Source organism: Tiliqua scincoides, chromosome 1 (genome assembly GCF_035046505.1).
Source record: "Tiliqua scincoides isolate rTilSci1 chromosome 1, rTilSci1.hap2, whole genome shotgun sequence".
Classification (NCBI taxonomy): Eukaryota; Metazoa; Chordata; class Lepidosauria; order Squamata; family Scincidae; genus Tiliqua; species Tiliqua scincoides.
In genome coordinates, this window is record NC_089821.1 from 282,697,246 (window position 1) to 282,723,530 (window position 26,285).

General features: G+C 42.9%; 1 protein-coding gene and 1 pseudogene across 2 annotated transcripts in view; both read left to right on the top strand.

The window, feature by feature from the left end:
* LIN52 (lin-52 DREAM MuvB core complex component) overlaps positions 1–26,285 on the top strand; it is a 103,914-nt gene that overhangs the window by 43,698 nt on the left and 33,931 nt on the right. The window contains exon 6 of one of the 2 annotated variants that reach the window (XR_010793547.1): positions 19,739–20,157. Coding sequence is in view for 1 of the 2 variants with exons in the window: in XM_066612044.1 (XP_066468141.1) it covers positions 19,739–19,794 (56 nt within the window). In the remaining variant the exon portion in view is untranslated. Of the gene's footprint in view, positions 1–19,738; positions 22,379–26,285 lie in introns of those variants that run through there. The other variant, XM_066612044.1, reaches the window with a different exon arrangement.
* On the top strand, positions 8,429–8,545 carry LOC136637248 (5S ribosomal RNA; annotated as a pseudogene).

A 26,285-nucleotide genomic window follows, 5' to 3' on the forward strand; every position in this document is an offset into this window, starting at 1 on the left:
TAAAAGTCTGCTGAAACCTCCAATTCATTTAGAATTGTTGTTCTAAAAGAAGAAGCTCCCATTTATGTTACCTGGATGACATTTTTTCTCATCCAGTTTGTGTGTATTTACTTCAAGTGGACACCTACCAACTTCAAAGATAAAGATTTCCCCTTGGTGTATCTCCATCAGCACTTGGGACTTCACCCCCCCCCCCACCACCACCATGCCTAGAGCCTGGATTTCTGATTATCGATCTTGCCTGTTTCTTAAGGCATTGGAAGCACAGGTACCTTCTTGAGGAACTACCATGAGGTAAAGATGCCTCCAAGAAAAATGAGCATGATATGCTGAGGACTACCCTGTCCTCTTTGAGTAAAGAAATTGTGGATCAAAGTAAGAGGGTTTCTGTATAAGTAAAAGTGGTAAGAGAAAAATTAGTATTAATTTTAAGTTAATTTTGTGGAAGAGATTGGTATTTGTTAATGTATGTATGTAAATTTATTTGATGGAAAGTTCATTACATGTTGAAATGTTGGTAGCTAACAGTGTAGTGATGCTAGTTGATTCAGTACCAGGAGCTTTTGGGATGTGCAGGACTGTTCTTGCCTTACATAATATTTTGGTAGTTGATTAGCTGCATAATTCAACTCTTGGTCTCTGATATTGACTAGTTTAGCATGTGAAGAGAGAGAGGGTGTGTGTGTATGCACATTTGGCTTTATGCCAGAATAAATCGTTTTAAGCTGTTTGTTTCCTACTTTTCTCCTCTGCCTGAAACTAGGGGGCAGACATAACCAGCACTGAAAGAAGTTAACTGTATACACTACAGTTAGAATTGCAGAGCACAGGTGGTTGAAGATTCTAAACAATTGCCAAGCTATTTTGTTTTCTTGAATCAGAGGGTGCATAAAGAAAAACTGGGGTACAATGTTTGCTTTTCAGACTTAATTCAAATTCTTCCTGATATGATGTGTACTGAAACCCATTTGAAGCCACAACAATGAACCATTTGAAGCAATCTGAAATAAATGAATATCTAAACTGATTCAGTTAGCAGTTCACTTATTGATTTAGATTAGTGTATTGGGAATAATTGTGCCCTAAACAGAAGCTTTCCTTGGATCACAGCTGGAATTGGCAGTAGGAGCTTCAGAACAAGACTATCTATAACAAGCATGTTTAAAATAAAAGATGGTTTTAACATCAAGGTTAACAGTTTCTGCAGTGGATGTCCAAGATTTCACTAGGGAAATGGGTCTTAAATTTCTATGCTAGTCATATACAGATTGCTACTACAATGAAAGGTTGGAGTGACTAATGCCACCGCATAGCATGTAATGCATCTAGAGCTTCAGTGATTACTATATTTTGCAATTTAATGGATAAGAATCCCCCCCCAAGTCCTGTATATCTACATGCTCCACTGTGTCAGATCTGCATTCTTGGGATGTAAGGTTCCATTAAAAAAAAATAATAATCACAGCCCCCACTCTCCCCCCTCACCACACTCATTTTCTATAATATGGTAATGATATCACCGTAGCAGTAATTACGGGTCATCTTCATTTCTTTCATCTCTGCTGGTTCTGATGGCTTCATTCCTTTGACAGAGAAGATTTGGCTCTGGGTACTGTGATTATTTTGTTAAGCATTATTCGAATAGACAGGAGTGAGAGAAATTAATCAATCCAAATGCAATTAGCATCATGTTTAACCCAGTGATGGACATCTCAAGGTGAAACAGCCAAGGGAGTTTCAGTCATTATTATTCAATCCAGTGGCTCTTATCTAAATTATAATCAAGAGGGGTTTTATTGGCTTCAAGGAGAGGCGATGTAACTCTTTCCCTACACCTAGTGTCAAGGAGATCATGGGTCAAAGGGGTCAAGTTGGCTGCTTCGGTTTTTCTTGAAGTGGGAGGTTCTTCAACACATTCATCTCAATATTTTGTTCAGTTGAAACAAAATAGCTGTATTGCTGTGATCTTTGTAAATGTGATCTTGGTAGTTTTGTGTGTGTTTTAACTTGATCTTCATTGCCACTTTGACAGTTTCTGCGATACTGAGAGTAGGGCATTTTCTTGTCTATTACAACCCACAGTGGTCAGGTCTGAAATGTACTATATGCTTTGGTGTACTGTGTGGTATTGCTTTCTTGTGATGGAGGCAGAGGGGGAGGGTGAAGTCCTAGAGAACAACCCTTTACAGCAGGAGTGTCCAAAGTTTTTGGCAGGAGGGCCACATTGTCTCTCTGACACTGTGTTGGGGGGCGGGGGAAAAAAGAATTAATTTACATTTAAATTTAAATAAATTTACCTAAGTTTACATAAATATATTAAAGATGAACTTATATGAATGAATGAAGGTCTTGCAATAGCTCAAGGCCTATAAAAGGCCTTGCACAAAGCAAGGCCGGCCTTTCCTTTGCTTCTACTACTGCATGACAGACGTGAAACAGCAAGCAGTGGAGGAAGCCCTCATCCCACAGCTTACGCAAGAGGTCAAACATTCACCCTTACGCTGAGAGCAGTTGTATTGGGCCAGTGCAGGCTCCAACAAATCTCTGGAGGGCCAGAGGCTCATTGGAGACTGGGGGCTCCCTGAGGGCCACATTGAGAGGCCTCGAGGGCCGCATGTGGCCCCAGGGCCGGGGTTTGGGCACCCCTGCTTTACAGAAAAAAATCCTTCCAAGTTCAGATTTTGAGCAAATCTGAGTAGTTTCAAGTAGTCCTAATCCATCCATGTTTTGGAAGTTGGAGAGGTTATTTTTTTTTAGTAATTTCCTGAAATATCTATCCGTAATCATTTAATGCCACTGCTGGAAACATTCTCCTAATAAATGTGGGTTGGGACCTATTAGGTGTGTCTCAAGCCAATTTCAGATGGGTTTCAATTCATTTCAACGTGTATGTTATTTTTGATATATTTGACTTGATGCTACCATGGGATGTGACTGCATTTGGGGTAATTGTTAAAGATCTGTACTTTTAACAGGTTACTATGTATACGCGAATAACAATGATAGTCAATGGGGCTTTTTCCCAGGTAAGTGTGGATAGGATTGGAGCTTTTGGGATGTTTGGGTTTTGTTTTTTTTTTGTTTTTTTTAACCAGCACCTGCTTGTTAGGCTTAAAATGGTTCTTGTTTATTTAAAAACTTATTGAAAACTTTTAATTTTCTTGCTTGCTTGATTGATTTGATTTTGTCATATGGGGAGGTGTTAAAAATTTTCCTGTTTGATGATGTTACTTCCAGCCAGGCATCACTTCCAGGTTAATGATATCACTTCTGGTGGGTCCCCAACACATTGTCATTCTAAAAAGTGTGTCCTGGTGCTAAAAAAGTTTGAGAACTCCACTGTTTAGGTATTACTGCTGAATATATTGTCAAGTCACTGCATTTCATGACTTAAAAAAAATTAAAACAAACATCACCAGTTTGATCATGCTACTTTTTGAGATACAAATAATATATTCCAATCATAATTATAAGCTTCGTGTTATGGTCAGAAAAAGGAAAGAAAATGGTGTTTGAACATTAAGGCACTGTCTTTGCTCTAAGCTTAAATTATTTTAAATTAAATTAAATTTTTAAATAATAATTATTTGCTCTAAACTTGAATTATTATTGCAGAGGTGTTTGGGCCTCTTCAGCCTAGAAAAGAGGCGCCTGAGTGGGGACATTACTGAGACATGCAAAATTATGCATGGGAAGGGTAGAGTGGATAGAGAGATACTCTTTACACTCTCACATAACACAGAACCAGGGGACATCCACTAAAACTGAGTGTTGGGAGAGTTAGGACAGACAAAAGAAAATATTTCTTTACTCAGCATGTGGTTGGTCTGTGGAACTCCTAGCCACAGGATGTGGTGATGGCATCCGGCCTAGATGCCTTTAAAAGGGAATTGGAGCAATTTCTGGAGGAAAAAACCACTAGGGGTTACAAGCCATGATGTGTATGTGCAACCTCCTGATTTTAGAGATTGGCTATGTCAGAATGCCAGATGCAAGGGAGGGCACCAGGATACAGATCTCTTGTTATCTGGTTTGCTCCTTGGTGCATTTGGTGCGCTGCTGTGAGATAATAATAATAATAACTAATTATTTATATACCGCCTTTCTGGTCATTGGATTACTCCTCTGACTTTATTCAAGGCGGTTTACATTGGCAGGCATTTCTAAATCCCTCAAGGAGATTTTTACAAACATAAAGGTTCTCTCTTTCAAGAACCAACAACATTTCAGAATGGATCTTCCTGGTTTGGTCTCACTTCTGGCCTCCAATTCTCCCACACAGGCTGGCAAACAGCTCAATCTCTCACATGGAGGGCAGCCAAGACGCTTATTACTCACAGCAAGAGCAGGTGGAATCACTCAACTTGGCTTGTCAGCTGCTTCAAGGAGATACAGGAAGCTGTACTAGATGGGCCTATGGCCTGATCCAGCAGGGCTGTTCCTATGTTGTATTTTTTTCAAAATTTTATTATAGGTTTGTTGTTGTTGGCTTTTAATACCCCACTTTTTCAGGCAAATACATCTCAGGATGACATGCAAAAATTAATAAAATTGACACCCAAACAGGACTTTGTTCATGCACTTATATATGTCATGAGGAGTAACTTGCATATCTTTGAGTAGACTACAGTTTATTCATGAATAAAGTGCATATGTGAAGAAGCCCGAAGCAATAGATTTAAGGACTGGTGTTCAAATAACTGGGCTAAGGGCAGAGTGGGGGGGGAACAGTCAGAGTATTCAGTTCTTAAGAATTCAGGCTTGAAGAACTGAGTGATGCATTCACTGCACTGCTCTCATATATCACCTTTCATTCGTGATTGGCATATTTTTTCCATATACTGGCTTCATTTCATCCTTGCATGACTTACCATTTGCATGACATATCAAGATATGGTGACAAAGGGGGAGGGGGAAAGGGGGAGGGGGAAATGAATTTTAAGTCTCCAATATCCTTTACCTGTGTAAATGCAATGTTATATATGTGCATGTAAGTGTTTTTTATATGTAGTTGACTGTAGCTTGTGGCTTGTGGCTTTTGCCTAGTTTCTGTTCTTATCTGTGCAATGGATATTCTCTAGTTTTCCTGCTTGACAAAGTCCTGGGTAACACATAGGAAGTTGGTATTGTCTACCTGGACTTCAGTAAGTTCAGTTTTCTCTGGTAGAGGAAAGGGGGCATTCCTGACCCTTTCAGACATGCCACCCCCACCACTAGGAGGCAGGGCCAATCCAGAGTGTCTCCTCCTGCTGTAGAGAGCATCCTATCCCCAGACCTGCCTTGTCTCTGTTAGGGTAGGAATCTAAACTCTAGGCTCTGTAGCTCAGCATTTTTCTTTACATTTTTTTCTCCTCCTCCTCTTCCTTTTTCTTCATCTTCTCCCTCCCACTTCCCCAGTTAGGGCTTGGCCCGCACACAGGCAAAGGAGGATTTTTTCCAAGCAGGCTTTCTGCAGCCACAGCTGCTGCCTGTAGGAGCCTTTTCCCCAGCACTACTGCATGAAGGAGGCCTGCAGTCTACATATAAATTGGGCCTGGCAAGCTTTTTTCCCTGTGCTACTGCATGAGTCTGGGGCCTGTGGCCTACATGCCAACTTAAGCCTGGCAGGGGCTTCTGACAGGAATGACAAACAGAGAAGATGGCACCCAGCAGCAGCCTCAGAGTCCTCACAGTGTTTTGGGCAGGAAACGTGGCAACCATCTCACTGACGCTTCCCGTAGCCAGCCCTGTCAGTGCTACAGCCTAGGAGGGAGCTCCCTGACCCACCTCACCAGGCCAGCTTGGCAGGGTCTGGCAGGCCCGTGTATTTGGTGCCCTCCATCACAGGGACTGTGCCCAATGCATCCCAGCTGTGGCCTCTCCTTCTCACCCTATGCCTTCCGGAACTGGGAGGAGTCAGGTGGAGGGCATTCTCTCCTGCTTTGTGCTGCACTCACGCTGTGCAAACTACAAGAGAGGCAGGAGGGGGGGAGAACATGGCAAGCCCATCAACAGAACGTGGAAAACCCAAGAAATCCCAACCCAGTCTCTCCAAGTTTGCCCTAGAGTTCCCTCAGTTTCTGAGTCTGCAGTGTGTTCCAACTCCTCTAGGGAGGAGGGTGAGCTATCAGGGGATGATGGTGAGGGCACCAAAGAAACTGACATGAACAGGCCTTATCCTACAGACCTGATCCCACAGCTTTAGGGTAAAGTAATACAGGTGCTCAGTCGCAACACTGGTCAGAGACCTAGGCACCATCACCCTCCCATCATTCTTGAGTTATCAGAGCAACTCTTCTCCAATGCCTGGTTAGGCTTGTGGTGGATCTTTCCCTGATGTTTTTTATCCAGCAGTGGAGGCAGAGTGGGCCACCCCAAACACACACTGCACCTTGTTAGCAGGTTGTACTCCCTTCCACAGTGTTGGAATCACTCAGGGTTCCTGGAATGGATACCCCTGTTGCAGCCCTCTCCACTTCTGCAATTATCCCTTCAGATAGGGAAGGTGGGCCTAAAAATCCATGCGATGAACGCATAGATGCAGCTCCCAAGAGGCGCTGGGAAGCACCCCTATATGCACTGCATGCCTTGGGAGTGAATTTCATTTTTACAAGTGCTACCCTTCTTGGGCTGAAGAGCCGGCGGCATCTGAGGGCCCAATCCTATCCAGTTTTCCAGTGCTGGTGCAGCTGTGCCAATGGGGCATGTGCTGCATCTTGTGGTGGGGCAGCAGTCACAGAGGCCTCCTTAAGATATGGGAACGTTTGTTCCTTTACCTTAGGGCTGTATTGCGACTGCGCCAGTGCTGGAAAATTGGATAGGATTGGACCCTGAGTCCACCCTGCCAAAGGCTGTAAAATTAGTAAGGACACGCTAAAGAAAACTTCTGTAGCTATAGTCTTCTCAGCTGGGAAGGGTCAGGAATGCCCCCTCCCTCTCGCCAGAAGCGGAATTCTTAGGTAAGAAATTCCCATTTTCCTTTTAAAAAAAGTTTCATGTGTAAGAACATCTAAAAATATGGACTATAATCAGAAATTGTAAGATATGCATCCAACTGGATAAAATCCCCTGCTGAAAGGAACAAATATTAGTTTTGAGAGACACAGAAGTATTTCACAAAGGACATGATGTGTTAACTTCTTGTTCAGTATTCTCATCTATGATTTAGAAGAAGTCCCATTCTGTTCAGTGAGGTTTACTCCCAACAAAGTGTGCATCAGATTAGCCTTAGTTATAGGTTGCATCCCTAGCATGCATCCCTAGCATGTATGCACTGCTGAAACAGAGGCCTGCATTGGCTTGGTCACGTCGTGAGAATGGGTGATGACTGGATCCCAAAGGATCTCCTCTATGGAGAACTTGTGCAGGGAAAGCACCCTACAGGTAGACCACAGCTGCGATATAAGGACATCTGCAAGAGGGATCTGAAGGCCTTAGGAATGGACCTCAACAGATGGGAAACCTTGGCCTCTGAGCATCCCGCTTGGAGGCAGGCTGTGCAGTATGGCCTCTCCCAGTTTGAAGAGGCACTTGCTCAACAGACTAAGGCAAAGAGACAAAGAAGGAAGGCCCACAGCCAGGGAGACACACCAGGGACAGACTACATTTGCTCCCAGTGTGGAAGGGATTGTCACTCCTGAATTGGCCTCTTCAGCCACACTAGATGCTGTTCCAGAACCACTTTTCAGAGCGCGATACCAGTCTCCCAAGACTGAAGGATGCCAATGATGAGATTTAAATATTTATATAAGGCTTTTCAACAAAAAGTTTACAAAGCATTTTACAGAGAAAAATCAAATAAATGGTTCACTGTCCTAAAAGGGCTCAGAAACTATAGGTGGAGTTTTGTATTCAACATGGTCTTCCATATTTGGAAGAACTAAGTAGCAACAAAAGGAATTCAAGAGGGACAAATGTTAAACTTTTTATATTGAAGAACAAGGTATATATGTTTGAGATGAGAGATACCTGGCTAAACCTCATGACTTTTGAGAAAGAGGGTGATATTAATTTATTTGAAAAATTTATATTCCTTCTTTCCCATGCCAAAGCAAATGCCTAAGGTGGCTTACAGAGCTCCATAATAAATGTACAATGCATCAGAACAATGCATCAGAGCCAGGATGGTGTAGTGGTTAGGGAGGTGGACTTAGACCTGGATGATCCAGGTTCAAGTCTCCCCTCAGCCACAAAGCTTCCTGGGTGACCTTGGGCCAATCACTTTCTCTCAGCCTCACCTACCTCACAGGGTTGTTGTGAGGACAAGAAGGAGGGGAGGAGCAGCTGTGTAAACCGCTCTGAGCTCTTTGGAGGAAGGGCGGTATAAAAATGTGAATAAATAAATAAAATAATTGAAGAAAAGGAAAAAAAGAAAAGGGAAAAAAACACATAACAAGCCATTAAAACAATTTTAACAGTTAAACATTAAAAAAGAGAGCATTAAAACAAAAGCAATAACTGTTACCCTGTGCATGCCTGATCTTATCTGATCTCAGAAGCTAAGCAGGGTCAGGCCTGGTTAGTACTTGGATGGGAGACCTCCTGGGAATACCGGGTGCTGTAGGCTTATACCATAGTCTTTCGAGACTGAAGGTTGCCAACCAATCCAACATACATTGTCAAGCCGTTGGGAGGGGGAACAAATTAGTCTAGGGTAGCAGTCAAATCTCATAACAGCCTGATAGTAGATGAGACAGCTCTGGAATGCAGTAGTAGATAAGCAAACACTGCATTAGGCTGAATGAACAGAACCTTTATTTCAAAGACTTGGAAAGTCATAATAGTTAGCACTAGTGATATCCTCCAGGACAGTGTTTCTCAAACTGTGGGTCGGGACTCACTAGGTGGGTCGCAAGCCAATTTCAGATGTGTCTCCATTCATTTCAATGTTTTATTTTTAATATATTGGACTTGATGCTACCATGGCATGTGACTGAATTTGGGGAAATGTTACAGACCTGTACTTTTAACAAGCTACTAAGTATATTCTTTTAACAATGATAGTCAATAGGACTTACTCCTGGGTAAGTGGGCAGGAGGGCAGGAGGTCTGGTCTAGAGGGTAGAGCCTCCGTTTGCCTGAAGATAACATCCGCAGGTCGCCAGTTCGAGGCCACCGGCACCGTGAATGGTGAGACCTTGAAACAGCTGACAAGCCTAGCCGAGTTATTCCACCTGCTCTTCATGTGAGAGATGAAGGAGCTGCTTGTCAGCTTGCGTGGGAGGAAACTGGAGGCCAGAATGTGATACCAGATCAGAAAGATCCATCTGAAATGTTGTGGTTCTTGAAAGATAGAACCTTTCAATTGTAAAAATCCCTACGGGGATTTAGAACAGCCTGCCTTTGTAAACCGCCTTGAATAAAGTCTAAGGAGAAATCTGACGACCAAGAAAGGCGGTATATAAACACCTGTATTATTATTATTATTATTATTATTATTATTATTATTATTATTATTATTATTATAAGTGTGGGTAGGATTGCAGCCTTGGATTGTTAAAAATGTTCCTGCTTGATGATGTCACTTCCGGCCATGACATCACTTCCAGTGGGTCCCGATAGATTCTCATTTTAAAAAGTGGGTCCAGGTGCTAAATGTGTGAGAACCACTGCTCTAGGAGTATTGTGGTTCTGGGTTCCAAAGTTCTAGGAGAATGCTGACAAGATGCAAAGAATTGTATTTATGGTACACTTGGGCCCTGTTTATCCGCTGGTCAGAATCCAGGTTTGATTTGGCATGGATTCTGAATGTGCACTGGAGGGACTCACCTGACCTCCTTGGTGTGATCAGAAGTGTCTTCTGGTCGCGTCCAGGAGGCTTTCTGAGGCCCAGGGAGGCCTTGCATGGCCTCCCCAAGCTCCAGATTGCCTTTGAAGTGCTTTCTGTGACCTTAGAAAGTCACATCCAGTTTTTACAAAAACTGGAAGTACCTTTCTAAGGACTTCTGAGGTTCACGGAGATAGCACAAGGCCTCCCTGAGCCTCAGAAAGCCTCCTGGATGCGGGAGATGGACCCCACCCACATATATCTGTGGGTTTCATTATCTGCAGGGGGGTTTAGGAATGGACCCTTGTGGATACCAAAGTCCAGCTGTATTTTCTAACAGGCAAATCATATGAGGAACTGGGTATGTGTTGCATACAGAAAAGATAAAGTGCAGGGGGGAGTGTGTTGTCAGTGTTCAGGTATTAAAAGTATGTCAGGAGGTAGAGTAAAACAATGGCCCTGTCTACTGTGGCTAGGACATGGTGTTTAAAACTGCATGAAGGAGAATTAGGTTAACTTTTTGGAAATACTTACTGAGCAGAAGAGCACACAGCCATGGAATAAACTGCTTGGGGAGGTTAGTTATCAGTTTGTTATCCTTGGAGATCTTCAGGAAAGGGTGAAGCATCTGTCAAGGCTATTTGAGGTACAAGATATGTCATTAGGTGGAAGACTGGACTGAATGATCCCTTTGGAGCATTCAAAGTCTTACTTGATGTTTCAGAAGCAGATATTATTTATAATTATGTACATGTTTATGTTAGGGTTTAATTGTATTATGTGAATACGAGAGGCATCTTTGTGCATAAACAACTTTGTTCTGCATTTGGGATCTTTTGGGGTGACAGCTGCTTACATAAGTGTAAGCCACTACTTTCATTACTGGTTTTATAGCAGTAAATCCTCCATTATTTCCTGACTATCTAGACCTTATGACACTGTGGTGTAGTGTTGTTATATGCATGAGAAGGCTCTTTACGAGTTGTTGGGGACCAATGAGAATGGAGCCCCAATCTCCAGCCGAGTGTTTTTTTCTAATTAAATTGCCACTGGAAGGAACATCCGGAGCCACTGTCTCCACTTTGGACTGAAGGCCAAACATTATGAGTCTTTGTCATTTGATTAAAAATGTTACTTAACCTTTAAATTACTACAGATATAAAGATAGCCCTGAGTTTCTAATGTAATCTTCTCCAAGTTAAAATCAGGAAAATCTTTGTGTAATGAAACCCATATGTCATAGTGAAAGGATGCAAAACGCTGGCAGAGTGGGCTGCTCTCACAAGAGATTCTGCACCCAATCTTGTTAACCAGGGCTGCTTTTGGTAATCCCTCATCTCCTCACTTGCAAGAAATCAATCTGTGCTACTGAATCTCTTCGACCAGCAGCCACAAAATTTACTGCAGGAGGCAGTTTGGGGACAGTTGTAGTGGGAAGGGAGACCAAGGCAACAAGGCTAAATACAGGATTGAGGGATTGAAGTTCCGAAGAGGAGATTATATTAAACTGTGCTCCACCCTCCTAGCAACTAGAAAATTAAGCTTCCATTTTTGGCTTCTGCCTCTTCTGTCCTCTACCTGTTTTGAGATCCTTCTATTCAAAGGCAAAAAATTTAATTCCTGATTCAAGAGTCTGTTATTTATAGCAACCCAATGGCTGCTCCCTGGGCAGTCCCAGGAAAGGGTGCATTTGTTCAAATACTCAGCTTTTATTGTAACCTAGGCCGATTACATCCTAAATTGGTGTTTTTCTGTGGTCTTCATGCCCCCACTTCCTCATCTAACTGAGGAGATTAATTTGTAACCAAGCTATTGCAGTCATATCCATTGTTGATTTTCTATTGTAGTGATAGATGTACCACATCGGATATATTATAAATTTTGTCCTGACATGGCAATTCATGTTTGTGATGTACAGATTCTGTTGTTGCTGGCTAACACAATGAAACCTTCACTAAGGCCCCACTTCCTGACAGGCAAGTTCCTTGGATTAAGCAACTATTTTTAAAAATATTCTCAAGTTCAATTTCCAGTTCAATTTTATTCAGCCGTTCATTAAAAGACTCACCTCTATGTACTAAGTACTAAGTAACTGGCTTTCCTTATTCCCATGGGTGAATACATAGTGATGACCATAGTGAATAAATAGCAGTGATGACTGCCATTTACTGTATGTTTTCCTATAGCAGTCGCACCTAGGATGTACAACACATCCTCTTGTTTATGTCTCCACCAAAATAACTATGGGACACCTTGAATGAAATTTCAAATGAGAAATAAAGAAGGATGTTGTTGAATGATGCTAAATGAGGAGAAGCATCTACCACTGGGGCATCATCCCATTTTCAGAACAAATACTACAGGAAATAAACTCTGATTGGAAAGACTATGGGAACTGTACCCCATGCAATCTGAATTTGCCCCATGTTAGCAAGAATATGCTGCTTGGGGAGCGAGTGGGTATGTTAGTAGATCAGAAAGAACACCAAAAAAATGTAGAAAAATTTGGAAACTTCTCTGCAGAATTCAGGTGGCATTTGCTGAGTGTGGGAGGCTTATTTACTAGCTTTCAGGACCTTCCCTTGGTTTTGAACCCTACCTTTTAAAATTTAAAGCTTAGTTGCCTCCTTAGTGTGAATTGAGAAGAGGAAAACAGAATAGCAGAAGGCTGTCTCCTGTTCCTAATGGGATTTTGTAGCAGCATGTGCGAGTTTGTTTCAGAAGTCAGAAATGAACAGATGTTGGTATAAATTACCTCTGTGTCTGATGTCTTGCAAATTAAAAGCGCGGTTGGCATCACTAAACAATTTCACCAGGTGGGGGGGGGAGGGAGAGCGGGTGGTGATTATTGTAGCAGGTCGGTAAGAATCTTTAAGCTGCGGCAGAGCAGGATAGCAAGGATAAAGGAATGAAGAATAAAATGAGAGGTCTGTGAATTAATCAGAAATGTTAACATCTCCGATGACAAGTGAACAGGAGGGCACGTGCTCTGGAGCAGCCCCCAACTCACAGTAATTTCACTTGGAGTACAGAACTAGTCAATGCTCACAGTCTGATTTATAGGGTGCAACCCTCTTCAGGGGCGCATAGTTGTCACACATTCGTATATCTCCTATATGGGACTAGTGCTCTGGAAAACTTCCATTCCATCAGCTGCTAATGCTGCAGTTTGGCACTGCTTGAGCAAGAACAGGGTGTAGGGCTTGATTCAAAGTGAAATTTCTAGAACCTCAACTTCCAGTGATTATGTTTCTGAGTTTAGGATTAGTGGGTTTTTTAAAATGATACAAAGAAACACAAAACAACTGAAGAACATAAGTCAGTTTGATACTTTTCACTGGAGAGTCTCAGAGCATTTTATAAGCTCATAGCTTCACAAATGTTGGCCCCATCTTAGGGAGAATTTGTAGGACACAGCTAGTATTGTAATCCTAGTTATGATTGGGTCACACAGCAAGGGCCAATTTAGGGAACTGTTCTTGTGCAGTGAATATAAGAAAAGCCCCTGCTGGATCAAACCAGAGTGTTTCCCACAGTGGCCCATTTTGGGAATGCCACAAGGAGGAGAAATAGGCATACTTCTCTCCTGCCGTTGCTTCCCTGCAACTGGTATCCAATGAAGTGTAGGTTGAGCAAATATAGTTCACATTTTTTTTATCTTCTGGATGCAATATAAAGTCATGTGGTTGCTTCAACCCCTTCCCCTTTTAAAATCACATAATCACACTTCTCCATATTGCTCACTGATCAACTGACAGCCCAATCCTATGCGTGTCTACTCAGAAGTCAGTCCCATTTGAGTCAAGGGGGCTTACTCCCAGGAAAGTGTGGATAGGATTGGGCTGTGAGTTGTTAAATCTTTGAGGTGAGATAGCAATCGGAGCATGGTGAAGCAATTCTATGACCACTTTTAACCCACATTATCACCTAATGACAGTCATGTGGCTTGGACTGAAGAAAATCTCTTACAGTTCTAGAACTTGGCTTTTATAGGTTTTTTTATTGTTATTCTGTAGGTCATTAAAGTACCCTCAGTATGACAAGTTGTATACACCTTCTCCCTTTAAAAAAATGAATGAATCCTCTTGGGAAAAAAAATGTTCCTCGAATGCAGCCATTTTCAACCACTGTGCCATGGCACACTTGTTGGCAACCTTCAGTCTCGAAAGACTATGGTATCGCGCTCTGAATGGTGGTTCTGGAACAGTGTCTTTCCTGGCTGAAAAGGCCGATTCGGGAGTGACAATCCCTTCCACACCGGGAGCAAGTGCAGTCTGTCCCTGGTCTGTCTCCCTGGCTATGGGCCTTCCTTCTTTGCCTCTTAGCCTCAGACTGTTGGCCAAGTGTCTCTTCAAACTGGGAAAGGCCATGCTGCACAGCCTGCCTCCAGGCGGGCCGCTCAGAGGCCAGGGTTTCCCACCTGTTGAGGTCCACTCCTAAGGCCTTCAGATCCCTCTTGCAGATGTCCTTGTAACGCGGCTGTGGTCTACCTGTAGGGCGCTTTCCTTGCACGAGTTCTCCATAGAGGAGATCCTTTGGGATCCCGCCATCATCCATTCTCACGACATGACCGAGCCAACGCAGGCGTCTCTGTTTCAGCAGTGCATACATGCTAGGGATTCCAGCTCGTTCCAGGACTGTGTTGTTTGGAACTTTGTCCTGCCAGGTGATGCCGAGGATGCATTGGAGGCAGCGCATGTGGAAAGCGTTCGGTTTCCTCTCCTGTTGTGAGCGAAGAGTCCATGACTCGCTGCAGTACAGAAGTGTACTCAGGACGCAAGCTCTGTAGACCTGGATCTTGGTATGTTCTGTCAGCTTCTTGTTGGACCAGACTCTCTTTGTGAGTCTGGAAAACGTGGTAGCTGCTTTACCGATGCGCTTGTTTAGCTCGGTATCGAGAGAAAGAGTGTCGGAGATCGTTGAGCCAAGGTACACAAAGTCATGGATAACCTCCAGTTCATGCGCAGAGATGGTAATGCAGGGAGGTGCCGCAAATGGTCTGCAGGTGTTCCGCGGGAGTTTGGGGGAGGGTCATTTATTAGTAGGACCATTGGGGGATATGAGCCCAACACCAACAGCATGGTGTGCCTTGTCAGTTGTCAAGAAAAAGATCATGTGCCTTGACAATTTTAGTACCTTGTCAGTGTGCCGTGAGATGAAAAAGGTTGAAAATCACTGCTCTAATGAAACATTACCAGAGTGATTTGAGACCAAACCATGGGGAGCGACTTCCTATGTGATAGTGGTAATGGACAGCACAGGCTAACTCAGTGTTTCTGCGTGTTCTAGCCCTCCTTGACAAAAACATTTAAAAGTTCTCTGTAGCTTCATAAAACTGTAGATTTAGGAAAATAACAGGCTGTTGAGAGTCCCAGTTAATACTAATTCTGGAACATAGCAATTATAAATTGCTAATGTCATAATTAGCAATTCATAACTTGCTATTATAGCAAAAATGTTCATGTGATGTTTGTGTTAAATCCTATTTAATGTAGAGAAAGCAATGGAGTATTTTAAGGAACAAGAAATATTTTCAATCTCAGTTGCAGCTCCAGAATTTGTTAGCATCAAAAAGTTCTTCTGGCATTCATTGGGTCTTTCATTGGCTTGTATATATAAATAGTTCTCAGCTTTCCATCCAACTCTGATATAACTAAGAAATCAGCTCTGCAGATAAGAGCAGGCTTGGTTCTTAATGTCAGGGGTCACCAGGGGTACAAAGCATGTTTACAGCACACTCCAGTTAGTGCAACCCTTTACTTTCTCTGCTCTAAAATAGGTTTTTCACCTAACTGCAGAAATCTTCATTGATCAAATCAGTTCTAATTTATTGAGGCAGTCTGAAGTATATATGTGCACATTCATAGACATACACATTTATAAAAGAATGGTTCCTGAAGAAAAAGGCATTCTTCAGGCACAAATTTGAGGCACCATTGGTTTCTGTGGAAAAGATCTAAGTACATGCTTAACTCTGCTTAACTTGGGCTGGATAGCTCCTCTTTGTTTTTAGATATTACACTCGCATTTCATAGCAGGTCCCATCTTAGAAGATGCTCCCCTTCCTGAATCAAAGAGAATGAAGAATGCCCCTTTTAAGAGAACTCCTTTTTAGTGTTTATTACCACCTATGTGGTGAATGAAACTCCTTCACCCTTATGGGAAACTCCTGACAGCATAATATGGAGCTGGCTTGTTTTGAGCAGTTGGTATAGCTTTATCAACATGGCCTTTGTAACCTGCACATCCACAGGAAAGCTTAATCTGGGATGCGCATCAACACTACCAGTTTGGAGGACAACTGGCTTTATTAGAACAATGGGCCAGGTGGAAAGCACCAGCACTACTTTGGATTTTGCTCATGCTATTCATTGGCCAAGGCCATTCACCTGACTAAGGGATGATCCCAGAGGTGTGACTAAATTTCCTGCTATTGGAGTAGTCAGTAGGAAAAGTAGGATTTTGATCACACTGAATTGAGAGTCAGGATGGTGTGGTGCTTCTGGAGTTGGACCTAGAACAGGTGTTCTCAGGAGTCAATCTCCTGAGGTAAGTTTGTGCAGGGGCTGGGAAAAAGGCAGCAACGTGATCCCCAGGATCGCACCACTGTGGGGGCAGGGGGGCTTTTTTTCAAACAAAACGTACCTCCTGCTGGGTAACTGACCTCAGAACTTAGTTCTGGGGGGTGCTGGGAACCCCATGGAGTGTTCTGCAGGGCTCCCTGCAGCTTGTAAACAGTGAAAGTTGTGATCGCAACCCACTTCCAGTTTTGCAATCATGAAACCAGTAGTGGGGTCGTGATCGCAACTTTCACTGTTTACAAGCTGCAGGGAGCCCTACAGAATGCTCCACAGGCTCCCCGCATCCTCCCTGGACTTTGGCAGGAGGTAAGTTCAGTTAGAGAAAAAGCCCCCGGGGCCCCGTAGCAGCACAGTCCTGGGGACAGCATCGCTGCTTTCCCTTTGCCACCACTGCTTAAAGGGACAGGGCAGTATTATTGCATCCCACCAGTTTGAGTACCACTGACCTAGAAGAACCAAGTTCAAATCCCCACTCAGCCATGAAGCTTCCTGGTGACCCTTGACCAGTCACTATTTCTCAGCCTCACCTACCTCACAGAGTTGATGTGAGGAAAAAAGGAGGGATGGATCTATGTACATCACCCTGAGTTCCCTGGAAGAAAAGTGGTATAAAAATGTGTGTGTGGGGGGGGGGGGTCTTTAAAAGAGGATACCTGGATGGGGGAGATTTTGTTCCAGCATTGAAGAGATATCTGTACATTGCTGTCCAGACCCTGGAGATGAACAAAGGAGCTACCACAAATTGTGCAAGTCTAGCTAATAAAAAGTCTCTGTAACCTGTGTTAAGCCTTTATTTCATTTCATATAGTGACAAGTTCTGATCTTGTGTCTGCTTTTGAATATTTGAAACTAATCTTACCTTTTTCCATACAAGCTATTAAACTTCTCCATCCTGTTCCAGTAACATCAGTGCAGAGTGCTATGGCCCTTGCTCTCTCGTAGATTGCTTACGGCTAATACTATAAATTCTTGTATGTGTAAGTGCAGAGAAACTTTGGCAGGGTCAGCTGGCTTCTTAGTTGCTCCTGCAACTGTGCTGAGGGAACCCTGGTAATTAGGCACTCTCCAAATGCTTCCCCCCTCCCCCGTTCTGATAGAAGCAACTACAGTTTTTAAAGCTGTCTGTATCAAGGTGCCATGTTCATCACCGTCACCTGAAGGTGACTGAATCTGAAACTACATAGAAAGGTCAGGTGCCTGGGCTGTAGACTTTGCTTCTTCCCCCATCCCCCGATGAGCTGCAGTGGCCCCACTGGAGTATCACATGGTAATAGCCATAGGATAAGAGCCATCTTGAAAGCTCTGGGTTAAATCTCTGACATTGCTTTCTTTCTTTTGTGGGAAAGTTTGCACAGAAAACTTTTGTTGAAGGGAAAAAGTATTTTTAGTCCTTAGAAGCACATCTGGTAGGCAGGACAGGTAGGGTTCCAGGAAGGCTCTTCGTGCATGCTTCTCAGATCTGAGAAGCTGCTGAAGAAGTGCCCACTCCACCCAAATCTAGGGCAAAGAAGACTTCTAGCCACAAATAACCATGGAGGAACTTGGCAATCTGGGAAGACTCAGTATGGAAGGGGCAGGAAGCACTCCTAGGCACCCCTCTTCTGGCTTCGCTGGCAGTTGGGGGAGGAGAGGCTCTCAAAGAAGTGGCTGGACTACAAGCTGTCCCTGAGATTATGAGAACTAGATATGGAGAGCAGAGACAGAAGAAACTGGGGGGGGGGGGGAATGATTGATTTTAAAGCATTAATCAGCTAAATGTTACAACCCTAGAATATCTGCTGTTAACTCCTGTAGAGGAAGTAAAGCGCCACCCTTGGGGACAATGACAGCAAACCCTTGCCTCCACTTCTGACTGCAGGCTCGATGGGGCTTCTACAGGAAACAGCATACCAGGGATCTTTGCCTCCACATATATCCCACATAAGAACAGCCCCACTGGATCAGGCCATAGGCCCATCTAGTCCAGCTTCCTATATCTGACAGCAGCCCACCAAATGCCCCAGGGAGCACACCAGATAACAAGATATCTGCATCCTGGTGCCCTCCCTTGCATCTGGCATTCTGACATAGCCCATCTCTAAAATCAGGAGGTTGCACATATACATCATGGCTTGTAACCCTTAATGGATTTTTCCTCCAGAAACTCTAGGCCAGATACCATCACCACATCCTGTGGCAAGGAGTTCCACAGACCAACCACACGCTGAGTAAAGAAATATTTTCTTTTGTCTGTCCTAACCCTCCCAACACTCAATTTGAGTGGATGTCCCCTGGTTCTGGTGTTATGTGAGAGTGTAAAGAGCATCTCTCTATTCACTTTATCCTTCCGGTGCATAATTTTGTATGTCTCAAAAATGGTAGGTATTCTGAATGAGGAGATAAAATGGTCAGAATGTGGTTTCTTTAAAACTTCATTCTGTGGCCTTAAATTGAAATGTACGTAATATTAGGGTGGCTTTGCTCAGAACCTTGGAAGTCAGAAATGTTTCTTTAGGAAAGTAGCTGTGTAAAAACCCTGCAGTGCTCTTCCCAGAAATTGATGAGGCAAAGAGAAATACATAAACTTTGCCTTACTGTGTTAAGCATTCAGCAGATGACAATACAGTGTGAGGGAGTAGAGCAAAGCTGTATAAACTCTTATGATGACACTCCAACCATAGTTGAACTACAGTGAGGGTATATAAACCCCATTACGTTGTAGCATCCAGGGAGTATCACTGCCAGAGGAGAGTGGAAATGATTTCTCATTGATGATTAAGGTCATAAGCATCCAGGGACAAGTATTCTCAAAATGGAGAGAGACAGAAGCCCATAATCTCCAAAGGGTTATAGCATCCTGGAAGAGGTAACTGAGAAGAAGCAGTGGCACTCTAGATTATACTATTCATAAATGGTTATATGAGAGAAAATGAAATGGAGATCTTGCAGCTAAATACTGAGAATAAAGGAAGTGAGTACGGTATGAAATGAGACAGCTTGTGGGTATTACATTGAGCTGTGATGTTTTCAGCGCTTGGCCTGTATTTCCAGACAGCTCAGAACTCTAAACCACAGCACAGATTCATTTCTTCACTCTACAGGTAGTGTTTAAGTATCTGCGGGTATCTGTTCTTGGACTCCTCATGGATACCAAAAACCAAGGATAATTAAATTTGTGGTTTTGGCCCCTTTAAGCCTTCCAGAGGGCTCAGTTTGGGCCAAGTCTGGCTCAGCATGGGTCCAGGGAACCTGTGTTGAGCCAGATCTGCAGATATAGAATCCACAGATATGGAAGCCCCACCTGTATATCTTTTTTGATCCCTCCTTCCACTGGAAAGTCATTTTAAATGTATTTCACAAGCGGGGTTACATATTGTAAATTATCCAGCTCTACTTGTTTTATGTTAACTTTTCTTTTTCCTTCTTCTTTCAGCTAGAGAAATGACTCGAGGGAAATTTTTGAACATCCTGGAAAAGCCAAAAAAGTAGCTGAGTATGAAAGATGGGAAAAAATACATCTGACTGCTGGAAAACTATTGGAACTCCATGTGCGTCAATACGGAATGACCAGCTGTCTGCCTTAAGCTTGCAGAAATGTTTCCCTGTCTCACCTCAGTTTCTGAAAAGAGAAGTGTTCCAGATAATTTTGGCAATGACTGCTGACTGGATCCCTCAGTGGAACAATTCGACCCTCCTGCCTTTTAGTGGCACATGCTGCTGGAAGAATATGATGTGACAGAATTGTACACCACAACCTAGTCGAAGTACTGTTCTCATTTATTCCACAGTCAGTAGCAGCATGTATTTCAAATAAAAGCAGACTTTCTGTTTGACATAGGCCTGTACCCCAAGGTAACGTATCATGCAACTCTGTTTTGTGTGTCCATGTCCTTGTTTTTCCCTTGGGACAAGAGCTTAATATCTGCAACAACCTTGTTGAAAACACCACCACGTAGCTGGGAACAAGCAAGGTTCTGGATGAAAACTTACCAGCAGTTTATATGTTGAGTAATTCTGGAACTGAGTAACACTTTTGGCTTTCTTGCAAACTCATTTGTAAAGATTCTTATTTGTTACCAGTGTTGCAGAAAAGTTGTGTGGGTCATCATTCTTTTTCTTTCATGGTTTACATTGCCTCAGATGTCGGGAGCATATCACAATGCAGAACTTTATTTCTAACTACTTTTAGAACTGCCATAGTATAGCAGGGGTGGGATGGGGAATGTGAAAAATGTCTTACTGCATCATGGGTGAAAGCAAGGAGGGAACATCTGCCATACACTCAGTTTCTTTTTTTGCTGTTTGTAACCAGTTTACTGAGGAGCTATAGCTACTGGGAAAAGGTAAAAGGCAAAATAACACCCTTTTCGCAAGCAACTTTCCAAATGTCAATTTGCCTGCATCATTATGTGTTGCATACAGCTGCAGTTTTCCAAAACCAACGTCTTGTATTTTCTGAAAAATAATTTCAGGACAGGAGTAACATGGTTGCTCCTCTGAGAAGATTGAGGGCTCAATCCTATCCCACTTTTCAGTGCTGATGCAGCTGCAATGCAGCCCTAAGATAGAGGAACAAACATTACCTTGGGGAGGCCTCCATGACTGCCCCCCCCATCACAAGATGCAGCACACGCCTTTTTGGCACAATTGCATCGGTGCTGGAATGTTGGGTAGGATTGGACCCTTAAATAAATTTCTTTATATGTTGACCTCCTGTTTATTTCTGTTCAGAAATATTGAAATTCTGGCATCTGCCTTATTCGCTGTTTTTGTAGGTATTTAGCAGGTGTCCTAAATTGTATAGGTGTGATCCTGCCTGAGTTTAAGGGTGCAGTGCTAACCAACTTGCCAGCACTGACCTAGCCACAATGCGGCCCCAAGGTAAGGTAACAAACATGCCCTTACCTTGAGGAGGCCTCCTTGATTACCTCCCCACTGCAGGTTGCAGTGCACCCCACATTGGCACACCTATGACAGTGCTGGAAAGTTGGTTAGGATTGCGCCGTAAGTCTTGTTAATTTAAATGGGGCAGTTTTAAGGATGTGCTCAGCTCTTACACTGAAACCTGGAAGTGTTTGACTTTGGCTGCATCATGCTCTCTATATTTGTTTGGATTTTGAAACTGCTTGAAAGACTTTGGGAATTTGTGACACCAAAAAGTTCAGTTGACATGTGGGAAGTCTACATTGTTAGTAGACAAATCCGAATTACACATTTGATTAGTTGTTACTCTTCTGCACTTGGAAACATTTTCTCTTTTAAAAAATTATCCAGTAAGCTATAAGGGTTTCAGAGTTGGGATATTTATATTTTTCTTCCATAGATATGCTGGCAATGTATTTTTATAGCTGAGCAGTAATACTATCTGTATTATTCTAAACAAATTTGTATGTTATGTCTCTGTGTCCATGACAATTAAATGTCAAGCAATGCATCTTTTCAAAAGAAGTCCTTTAAAGGGTGGAAACTGGTATCACCACGCAAAATTAGGATAGAGATACATGTGCACCCAAATGCTTTCATTACAGGAAAACAGGTTGGTTGTTTGTGTGTTTCTCTAAAAAAGAGAACCAGGAGAAGCACGAAATCTCCTGCTATGGGGGGCTGGGGCTTGAGCTCTTAGCCCCACTGCAGTTACCAGCCTGACTGCATGAGCCCCCTGCTCTGGCATGGTATTTAGAGTTCTTTAAAAAGCTTCTGTTTCCTGTCAGTATCACAGCAGGGGCAAAGTGCTCCAGACCGCAACCTCCTTGTCATGTTTTCAGGCCATTTTGTGCAGTCCTATTGGCACTATTTATAAAACTTAGTAGAGTCAAAAACATGTATGGTATTTGTTGCAACTCTATCCTAAGTCTGTAGCTTGTGAATGACTTTTATTAGCTAATTGTAAGCTTTAACTTTTTGCATGTTTAGTTAGTTTGATGGAACAATCTTCTGAGTAAACACGTGAAATTGCAACCTTCTGAGTTAAGTTGCATTTGATTGGGCTGTTGCTATGCAAGAGTCCTTTATTCTATTAAGTGAAAAATGTCATATATGGAATAGTTGCAACATTTTCTGTAAGTATATTTTTGTCTTTAAAATGTTGGTTTGTTTTTTATTGGTTGGAGAGTTTAGAAATTATGGAAATGAAAAAGGTGAGCACAGCTCAGTTCTATTAATTTTGGTTGTTCACAGAGCATGATTATGCATCTGTGTTTGTACTTTTTTAGAAGCAATTTTTTCAAGGAAGTAATGGATTAGGGCTGTATTCACCCAGTAGCTCTGGAACATTCAGCTTTCAAGTGTTTGAATAATTTGTCACTGTCACTGAAGTTTTGTAGAAATCCTTTATACAAAGAGATAATGGAACTGTGGTGCTATAAACAAAAGTATGTTGATTATTTTTAAGAGTCCAGGGTTCAGATAACCGAGCACTCAATAGCTTGAACTTTGGAAGCAGCCCCACAAAATTATAGGGAGTCTGATCATCATGCCCTAAAGCAGAGCTTTTAAACTTTTTTTGTGCCAATAACATTTTTCCAGATATCACTTTTGCTATGTACCACCACTGCAACTACAGCAGGCAGCTGTGCCTAGGAGTGGTTGGTTTACCCCACAGTTATCCCTGCAACAAAGGAGAAGCTTCTTTGGTTGCTGCCATTCTCCTTTGCCCTACAACCTCCTTTTCCATACTCTGCTTCTTTTGAAGGGCCAGGCAGTTGTATAGCAACATCTTGCCCATGAGTTCACTGCTGCCACCAGCTATCTCCACTTTCAGTGATGCCAGGCCAGGTGTGGCAGTGTCATGTGGCCAACATGGCAGTGAGGCCAAATCCCACCTGCCATATTGTGAAGGATCACTAGTGATACAATCCAATCCCCAAGACTGGATCCCCAGTCCAATCCCCAATCCAATCCAATCCCCAAGATTGGATGTCCACCCAGGCTCCTCAGCATCATCAGATCCTTCCACAAGGACATGAAGGGCACTGTTGTCTTTGATGGCTCCACATCAGACCCCTTTGACATCCGAAGCAGCGTGAAGCAGGGCTGTGTTCTTGCACCAACCTTGTTTGGGATCTTCTTCGCTGTCCTGCTGAAGCAGGCCTTTGGAACTACAACAGAAGGCATCTATCTCCGGACCAGATCAGATGGAAAGCTCTTCAACCTCTCCAGACTGAGAGCAAAGTCCAGCTGAAATGTCTGCGTGACTTCCTCTTTGCCGACGATGCAGCTATCACTACCCACTCTGCCAAAGATCTCCAGCAGCTCATGGATCATTTTAGCAAGGCCTGCCAAGATTTTGGACTGACAATCAGCCTGAAGAAAACACAGGTCATGGTTCAGGATGTGGACTCACCTCCCTGCATTACAATCTCTGCACATGAACTGGAGGTTGTCCATGACTTTGTGTACCTTGGCTCAATGACCTCCGACACTCTTTCTCTCGATACCGAGCTAAACAAACGCATCGGTAAAGCAGCTACCACGTTTTCCAGACTCACAAAGAGAGTCTGGTCCAACAAGAAGCTGACGGAACATACCAAGATCCAGGTCTACAGAGCTTGCGTCCTGAGTACACTTCTGTACTGCAGCAAGTCATGGATTCTTCACTCACAACAGGAGAGGAAACTGAATGCTTTCCACATGCGCTGCCTCCGACGTATTCTCGGCATCACCTGGCAGGACAAAGTTCCAAACAACACAGTCCTGGAACGTGCTGGAATCCCTAGCATGTATGCACTACTGAAACAGAGACGCCTGCGTTGGCTCGGTCATGTCGTGAGAATGGATGATGGCCGGATCCCAAAGGATCTCCTCTATGGAGAACTTGTGCAAGGAAAGTGCCCTACAGGTAGACCACAGCTGCGATACAAGGACATCTGCAAGAGGGATCTGAAGGCCTTAGGAGTGGACCTCAACAAGTGGGAAACCCTGGCCTCTGAGTGGCCCGCTTGGAGGCAGGCTGTGCAACATGGCCTTTCCCAGTTTGAAGAGACACTTGGCCAACAGTCTGAGGCAAAGAGGCAAAGAAGGAAGGCCCATAGCCAGGGAGACAGACCAGGGACAGACTGCACTTGCTCCCAGTGTGGAAGGGATTGTCACTCCCGGATTGGCCTTTTCAGCCACACTAGACGCTGTTCCAGAACCACCTTTCAGAGCGCGATACCATAGTCTTTCGAGACTGAAGGTTGCCAACTACTAGTGATACAAGTACCACTGGTTTGCCAAAACTCTGTCAAAAGCCTAAACTGTTTGGGACATGAAAGCAGAATTTAGTTGCTTTGTAGAGAGTCATATATTGCAATATAAAGTATTCTTAATAATACTAGCACAAGTTCCCTATTAAAATCATGCACTTATTATCCATGACAACAGTCCAATGAAGTATAACACATAGCCTCAAGCCTTTGTTGTGATGAATTAGAGGACAAAGTGGACTCACTTTTTCAAAATGCTTTTGGACACAAAATATTAAATTTGTATTGATGTCAACTTTTGCCTTTCTCCACAACAACACTTTTTCCCCCAAAGATTGGCAATTGTTGAGGTTCTTCAGATAATTATGTGAAGAATTCTCCTCATTCAGGATGACTTCCATCTCGTATGGCCCCTGCTGAAAATATAGCTCTGTAATAACACAACAAGGGGGAAAAATCCGTTTTTAATTAGCAATTAATTCAGGCTAATCTGATTTTAAATATTATTCAGTAATCATACCTGCATAGTGCCACTAAAGGATGGAGGTAATTGAATGCCTTAGCTGTGCATTTCCATACCTTAACAAGCTTGGAGAATAGGAGACATTCAGTAAGAGAAATGTATTACACTCTGTTGTATTCTGTTGATCATATTAAATTATTTAGTGGCCTTTAATATCCATGAGCGCAAGTGTTGGTGATGAAATGCAATACATGGAAGTCCTTTGTGTGAAAGCTTTTTAGTAGGCCTCCTCCTCCTAGCAGGATGATCTCAAATAGGAAGTATGCAGTAAATCCAAGTCAATTCTTTGAGGCCCGTTCCTTATAAGCATATGTTATCATTATACTGATTGGTCATATGACATGTTCAGCCAGAGATGAGATGTCATTAGTAAACTTATGACACCTAATTGTGGCTACTCATCAAACCACAGTTTGAGCTTGTGCATCTGAGCACAGCAGTGCTGAATCCAGACAAAATGTGACATTAGCAATAGCTGGCAACTTGGTGACTCTTGTCTGTGGCAGTTAGGCCCCACTTGTTCACAGAAGTTCAAGTTCATGATTGTTTACTGGCAGAAAATATTTTTACCCCACTTTTCCCAGGTTTGAAGCTATAAAATCCCAACATTTTAATCAAAACAATTTAAAAGATTACTGTATGTTTGACTCAAAGTGGGAATTCACACCCTTGAAACACATTTCATTTTCGGATCCCGTGGGTAGCATGGAATTTCTACCTATGGTGTTTGATCATATCTGAGTAACAGATGTTGCAGTCATCAACTCATATTGCAGTCATCAAGTTATGAAAATGCATTCTAAGACTGCTTCTAGGTCCACTTGCTACACATCAATGGTTTCTTGGGCCACTTTGTGCCATTTTCTGGTCTGAAGGGTGCAGTATCTTTCAGATTTGAGCCTACCAACCCAGGATTTCTTTAAAAGAGTGCTTCATGTTCTGGTTTCCTTTAACTATCTGGATCAGTGGGTCTGTGCTGGATTTCACTGACAAAGTCTTCAACTCCTGGCTCTTATGTACCTTAAACATTGACCTCTTCCATGTCCTTTTGCGAGCCATATGATCAAATTAGCAGGCACCTGCAATGCCACTGGTTCATGGCAATGGGATTACAAGGAAATGTAGAGCTGTTCTCTGGTCAGCTGATAGGGGAAACCCTTTCCAAAAACTAGTCACATATCCTGCTCTAGCAGTGCAAGATTTTTTTTTTTTTAATTTGGTCTGGAAGCTGTCTAGTAGAGCTTATAAACTGAAGCAAATGAACAGAAAGGAAA